Source organism: Triticum aestivum, chromosome 3D (assembly GCF_018294505.1).
Source record: "Triticum aestivum cultivar Chinese Spring chromosome 3D, IWGSC CS RefSeq v2.1, whole genome shotgun sequence".
Taxonomy (NCBI): domain Eukaryota; kingdom Viridiplantae; phylum Streptophyta; class Magnoliopsida; order Poales; family Poaceae; genus Triticum; species Triticum aestivum.
The window spans coordinates 430581135-430588570 of NC_057802.1; the positions used below are offsets into that span (position 1 = coordinate 430581135).

The following is a 7436-nucleotide window of genomic DNA, read 5'->3' on the forward strand; positions in this document are numbered from 1 at the left end:
TGTACATAGTAAATGGTAAGTTCTGTTTGTTTATTCTTTGAAGAAAAATAAATGAAACGAATGAAGACGAAATTTTCACCATGTAGCGCTTCCAATCAAAATCAACCAGATCAGAGAGATGAACATGATCCGTTCCAATCCTGATCTCGACGCATACTTGCCAGTTGTGCTTGACTTGGAGAGTATTTTAGGCGAGACAAACTGGCCAGACTTGTTGCCCTGGAGATGAAATGAGCTTTTCTCTTCTAAAAAAAAAGGCTTCCTACTGATCTAAGCTAATTTTTTTTAAATGATACATTTTTTTAATTAATTTTCATAAATATTACGCTGGGTAAATTTTTTTCAAAAATAATACACCGTCGGCCCGCTGCAGGCCGACTGGGCCTAGTCGGCCTACAGCTGGCCGACTGGCCCCTGTCGGCCCACTGTGGGCTGATTGGGTCCTGTCGGCCCACTGTGGCCCGACTGGAGCTAATTGGCTCGCTGTGGGCTAATTGTTTTTGCAAAAAAAGTAGGCATAAAAATATATGTTTAAAAAAATGTTAATCATGTAATTAAAAAATGTTAAACGTGTATAAAAAATGTTCCTGATGTATCCAAAAAATGTACAATATATATGCAAAAAAGTTGACTAAAAATATGTTTTAAAAAGTGTTAATCATGTATTTAAAAATTGTTAAATGTGTGTATAAAAAATGTTCCTTATCTATACAAAAAATATAGAATGTGTATGAAAAGAAGTTGACACCAAAAAAATATGTTTGAAAAAAATGTTAATCATGTATTTGAAAAAATGTTCCTTATCTATACAAAAAATATAGAATGTGTATGAAAAAAAGTTGACACCAAAAAATATGTTTGAAAAAAATGTTAATCATGTATTTGAAAAAATGTTCAACGAGTACACAAAAATGTTTCATGTATTGGAATGAAAGGTTAAATGTGTATAAAAAAATGTTTCAGCTCCGGATCCGGTATGGGAGCATCACGGACCTAAGTATGATTTGTTGCTCTTTTTGTATGGAACTGGAACATTTTTTTCAAACATATTTTTTTGGTGTCAACTTTTTTTCATACACATTCTATATTTTTTGAATAGATAAGAAACATTTTTTATACACACATTTAACAATTTTAAATACATGCTTAACACTTTTTAAAACATATTTTTGTAGTATGATTTGTTGCTCTTTTTGTATGGAGCTGGAACATTTTTTTCAAACATATTTTTTTGGTGTCAACTTTTTTTCATACACATTCTATATTTTTTGAATAGATAAGAAACATTTTTTATACACACATTTAACAATTTTAAATACATGCTTAACACTTTTTAAAACATATTTTTTATGTCAACTTTTTTGCATATATATTGTACATTTTTTGTATATATCAGGAACAATTTTTTATACACGTTTAACATTTTTTAATTACATGATTAACATTTTTTAAACATATATTTTTTATGTCTACTTTTTTGCAAAAATAATTAGCCCACAGCAAGCCAATTAGCTTCAATCGGCCCACAGTGGGCCGAGAGGACGCAATCAGCCCACAGTGGGCCGACAGGGGCCAGTCGGCCAGCTGTAGGCCGACTGGAATCCAATCGGCCTGCTGTGGGCCGACTAGGCGCCTGCAGCGGGCCGACGGTGTATTATTTTTGAATTTTTTTACCCAGCGTAATATTTATGAAAATTAATAAAAAAAATGTATTATTAAAAAAAAAGCCTGATCCAAACCAATCTTAACTACAAAAATCTCAGATCCAAGGAGATACAACGGAAGGAGAGACCCCACCTTTGATTTAGGTGATGTTGGAGCAGAACGTCGATGGTGGCGTGTGTGATTGACCGGGAGCATGATGTTGGAGGAGGACACCGTCGGCTGACGGGATCTCTTGTGAACGCCGAGGCGCGGAGCTTGGGCAGGCGGAGCCATCGGGGCTTGATTCATCCGCAATGGGGCTTCGTTCAAGTGAGGAGATCACAGGGGCCTGGGACAGCAGTAGCGAGCAGGTCTCTGGAGGCGACGATGTTCGGCAGACAAGCAACGCCATCAGCACCACCATCTCTACTGAAGGTGAGGATCTTTCAATCTGGTAGTTCTGCAACGGCTGATGCGGTGGCAGCCGGCTATATATTTTAGAATTCAATCCAACAATAAGACGAAAGATAAGGAGGAGATCAAACGCTTTTCTAGGGGGAGGAGGAGCTGCGTAACGCTGTTCTGTTCCACTTAGGCTTCTTCAATTAAGAAGAGGAAACAACGGCGAATCGCTTTGGTGACCAGGGATGGCTGCATATACTAATGAAAAGTACCTACGGTGATGGCCCTTGAAGGCTTGGCCGACGGCGGTGAGGTATGGCGACAGAGAGTTAGAGGTAAAGGGAAGATGAGAAGAATCAATGCGTTTATTTGTAGGAGTCGGTGGAGATTTATTCTACCAGAGAGATGAAGGAACCTTCCCATCCTAATCAAAGTAGTTTCCTTGATCTTCTTATGTGTTAATTAATAATTAAGCTAGGAGTAGACGGTACATTTGCGATCCTATATTGATGCCTATCTGTAAAACCACTGCATGAGGTGTATTGATTGCCCTTTATTGGTCGTGCCAAGCGATGGAGGCTTGCATGCAGTGTCCAGTGAGACTTTTCTGTGTGCTAATTATATGCTGCATGCGGGTGGCTAACGAAGACTGTTATGCTTGATGATGTGGCAGATTTGGTGATGTGGGTAGTGTGCATGTTGAGAGAATTGATAGGAGTGGGGAGCAACTTCTTAAGAATGTAAGATGTAAGATTGGTGTGTCGATTTCCGTAAATTTGGTCCGTGTGTCGTGGTTGCAGTCTCCGAATTATCATGGTTGCACCTAAGAGCATCACTAGTCCTTTCCTCAGAATGTTATTATCATTCGGATCCAAATTAATTGACGCTTGAGTATAACTTCAGTACAAATTATATTAAAGAAGCGTCAATTAATATGGATTAGAGGGAGTTTGAGTTGAGTTTTGTACTTGTACTTTCCTGTATAAGTGCACACATCAGTTAGTTTACCCAAAAGCTCAAGCTGATGAGAAAACATGGGTTATGCATTTATACGTCAACGCCTCACAAAAGAATGAGATACTCCCTCTATCTCAGTTTACAAGGCTTGCACGTGTATCTAGGTCGTCAATTTAACTTATATAAAATAAATTGTTTAACATAAAAATTATATCATTAAAAAATAGAATATCTAAAGTATCTAATGATATTTTTTTTGTAATGTATACCTCTTATTTAGTTGGTCAAATTAACGACCTAGATACACGTGCAAGACTTGTAAACTGAGACGGAGAGAGTAACTGGATTTTCTCTCTTCCATAAATGATGCTTTTATTGACTCATAATGTCATGTCAAAGAAAACACACCCAACCTTTATTCGAACTGAGCCTAGCTCAGATAGTTAGGTTCTTTGTGCTATAACCAGCACACTAGGGTTCAAATCCTAGACTTAGCACTGGTGCTCGCATTTTTCTTTATTTATTTCAGGCTTTCTGGTGATGTTCGTTCAGTGAAAGGAGATGTTCCCGTCGACTATAGAGGCGCATGTGATGACTTTGTTAATTTCAATATGATATGTCAGCTAAATCTATCAGAAAGGCACATGTGTTCATTCATAGAGATGAGTGTATATGTGCATGTATGAGCGTCCTGTGTTCAGAAAAAATAAGAAAAAAGAAATAATAAGAGAAGAACAACAAAACATCAACAACTACTACCGCCTTGACAAAACCCTGATTACGAGAAGCTTCTCCAACATCAGCACCATCTAGAACCTTAGTACGCCTGACGCATGCAAGGCACCCAATGCTAGGCTTTCCGCAGCCTGCCGCAGCCTGCCTGCCTTCTCTTCTTTGGCCTCAGGACCATGGAGGCGTGGTGGATCCTAGTTCTTACCGACGGGAGGGTTCCATGGTTAGGTTTTTTTAGTTTTGGTAGGGATTGTGTCCTGCATAGGAAGGTGAGGCGGCGATGGCTTCCTGAAGATGGAATGAGGTTCTCCCTGCAGCCCACCTGGCCCCGTACTGATGGTGCTTCTAGCGTCGCAGGAGGGTGTGTGAAGATTTGTCTCTGCCATATGTCAGGAAATTTGGCCGGGGTTTGTCGTCGGTGGATCCGGTCTTCGTTCATCTATTTTTCAGTGTCTACAGGTTGGATTCTTCTGATCTACGCCTCTCTTCACCGGTGGCCATTGCTATTCTGGTGCGCTGGTCTTTTAGGGCCTTAGCACGATGACTTCCCGACTGTTTACTATAACAAGGTTTGCCCAGCTCTGGTAATGGAGAGGCGATGGCGGTGACGCACCTTTGGCTCGCTCTAGTGCTTGTAACCGTTGCTTGATGGCTAACAATCATGATGTAATTTCTACTTCTGGTGTTCTTTGTACTTCCTTGAAAGTTGATAAATAGATTTGAAGTTTTTCCCAAAATAAAAACCGACTACAAGAAGCTTCTGCAACATCAAACGCCTTTGGTCATGGGAGATATAGCCTTCGCCGCAAAAGACTACTCGATCTACCCATTAGGGCATCTCCAATGGCAACCCGCAAATTTCCTTTCGCATTTTCCTCGAACCGGGGGTGAGGAGGGAGGGGACTAGTCTGCGGACATGAATGTGGGAGACAGCCATCCAATTGTAGCCGCATACATTTGGCAATAGTTTGAACCAACCCTACAAAATTAGTGCAAACGTGGCGAATTTTCATATAAACACGGTGGATTTCATTTGAAAAGGGATAATTTGTACATAAAACCGGATGATCTTCTTAAACTAAAATCCTAAACTACCCTATACTTGATGGTGACCTCGTACGCCATGCCGGGCTGGCCGGCGGCTCCTCCTCCGTCATCGTCGCCCGCTCCATCGTTGGATTCGGAGTCGTCGGGCTTCGCTTGGCACAAGGTGGCGGCGTCGCGGTAGGGCTTCCTAGCAGCCACCTGAAGTTCGCGGATGATCCTCTCCGCTTCCTCCTGCGTTGTGCGTAGTGCGGCCGCGACCACCGACATGGTGGGTGGGGGAAAGGCCGGCGGGCCTTGGAGGAGGTGGCATTGGCGGCGGCGATCTCGCTCCTCTCCGTACTTTGCCATATCCTCGTCAAGGCGGCGGAGATGACGCTTGCTCATCTCCGCCATCGTCATGGAGCGATCCAGAGCCCAAGCGTACGCCAGCTCCAGGCCCACCGCGATGTGTGGCGGCGGGACGACGGAGTCAACGAACTCCGACCGGTGCGCTCGGGTTGCCCCTGTCATGCCGGCGCCACTTTCTGTCGTCGTACTCCCGAGCCATTATGGCGCTCTGGGACGACGAAGAGCTGCCGCTGCCACCGTCACTGAGATAGTGCCGAAGGCGACCGCGTGCTTTCGCGATCACATGGGGCACGGGGCGGCGGCAAGCGGCGCTCCGCCTTGACACGCCGGGGCGGAGAGTGGGGCTTCTCCTTCACACGCTGGGGCAGCGGCGAGAGGCGCTCCTCCTTCACACACATTGGCGGCAGCGAGATGCGCTCTTCCTTCATGGGGCGTCACACATTGGCGGCAGTGAGATGTGCTCTTCCTTCATGGGGCGTCACACATTGGCGGCAGTGAGATGTGCTCTTCCTTCATGGGGCGTCCGATTTGACCGCCACAGTTGCGCGATGGAGAGCGCACGGGGGATGCCGACTCTGTCATGAATGCGGCGCGGTAAGCGGCGCATGCATCGGAAGAAAAGCGCGGGAGGACAGGTGGGTTTTTTTTGGTGGGCTAGGGCGGTCAGAAGCAGGCGTGGGATTGGTCCGTCTCCCGCAAATCCCCCATGTTTATCTTCGATTTGCGGCAGAAAACGCATCGGGACCGCACCACATACCAATACAGGACCACGTTGGATGGCTTGCGCGGTCTGGACATGAGGTCGGCGTTGAAGATGCACTTATCAAGGCATGTACAATGGTGCTATCTTAGTACTGCAACGTAGGATAAATGCTAAGATGGAGGAGAGAGAAACCATATTTGCCTTCTTTTAATTAAGAGATGATCTCTTAGCACAATTTCTCTCACTATATATATAAGGATATCTAGTTAGCAAAGATAAGACTATGATATTATTCATTGTACATGATTTTTATTGCCCTCTCCAGATTTGCGTGACCATTGTACATGCCCTGAGGGCCTTTCAGCAACCGAGGCCCATAGAGCCTCACTTACGCAAGGGCCTATAAAAGAAACCCATCCGCACGCCGGGCTACCCCACGCCGTCGCACTACGATAGAACCCTAGATTTTTCCAGGCTCTCTAATCCTGTCCCAGCGGTCCTCGGGCGGTCCTGTCGCCCGATCTGCTCAAGCCGCGCCGGAGTCCTCCACCGCTCAGGTACATGCATGCTCTTTATCCCTTTTACAGATCGTGTTTCGTTTTCTTCTTCTCTCAACTTTTTAACCGCGCCTGTGTTTCTTTCAGAACCGCCGCGCGATGGACGGCGATGGGCGGATTGTTCACCAGGTCATCAGCGCATGGCGCGTGGAGGATGGCGGGCAGAACCGCCTCACGGAGAACGGCGGGCCGATTGCCCCCCAGGTCATCAGCGCATGGCGCGTGGAGGATGGCGTGCAGAACCGCCTCACAGAGAACGGCAGACCGATTGTCCCCCAGCCCCAGGTCATCAGCGCATGGCGCGTGGAGGATGGCGGGCAGAGCCGCCTCACGGAGAACGGCAGACCGATTGTCCACCAGGTCATCAGCGCATGGCGTGTGAAAGATGGCTCTCAGAAAGGAGAGATGCTCAACAACTCGAAGTACAACTAGGAGATTTTTCTTCTCCTAAAATAGGGTTTAGTTGGTAGTTGCCGAATAAATAGAACTTCTCTGTTTACGGCGAACTCAAAAGGGTTATTATCTTCAGTTTCATGTACATCCACAGCTAGGGCTTAGGGCTACCATAACAACGGACACATCCACAAGCCATCTGAATGGAGTCTCCTAGTTCTGATGATGAACACCAAACTGACGATCAAAAGTTATAGCTGCACTTTGTTTGTGTGCTTGTTTTTTAAGCACTAAAATTGGTCCTTAGTTTAATTTCCTTCATATATGGGGATCCCTCTCTTCTGGCTCGCGCTCCCCGGATCCAAAGGCCGGTCGGATTTGCTAGGTGAGGTTGTGCTGCTTTGCTGATCTACTACCGGTTGCGTTGGTGGTACGTGCTGCTTATCTAGATGCTGCCTACTCATCATATTGCCCAGAGTAACCATGATAATGCCTGCTCCTCGCGGAGAAGCCACTTTGGTTCCTCCTGTGCCATGCGGAGGGCTGCCGCGACCAATGCCGACCCCGGCGGCGGTCTTGCCCTTGCCGGCAGCGACAGAGGTGTCGCTGAGCCACCACTCATCGATCTTGGCGAGCTCCTTGTCGAGGCGGCT

General features: G+C 45.7%; 1 protein-coding gene across 1 annotated transcript; it reads left to right on the forward strand.

Moving 5' to 3' along the window:
• Window positions 1-6249: 6249 nt before the first annotated feature.
• On the forward strand, window positions 6250-7104 carry LOC123074853 (uncharacterized). Its single transcript, XM_044497587.1, has 2 exons — window positions 6250-6390; window positions 6478-7104. The coding sequence occupies exon 2, from the start codon at window positions 6490-6492 to the stop codon at window positions 6820-6822; it is 333 nt and encodes a 110-aa protein (XP_044353522.1). The 5' UTR covers window positions 6250-6390; window positions 6478-6489; the 3' UTR covers window positions 6823-7104.
• Window positions 7105-7436: the final 332 nt, after the last annotated feature.

What these genes read in the sequence shown, in the direction of transcription:
- LOC123074853 (XM_044497587.1), top strand. Translation starts at nt 6,490, where the DNA reads ATGGACGGCGATGGGCGGATTGTTCACCAGGTCATCAGCGCATGGCGC.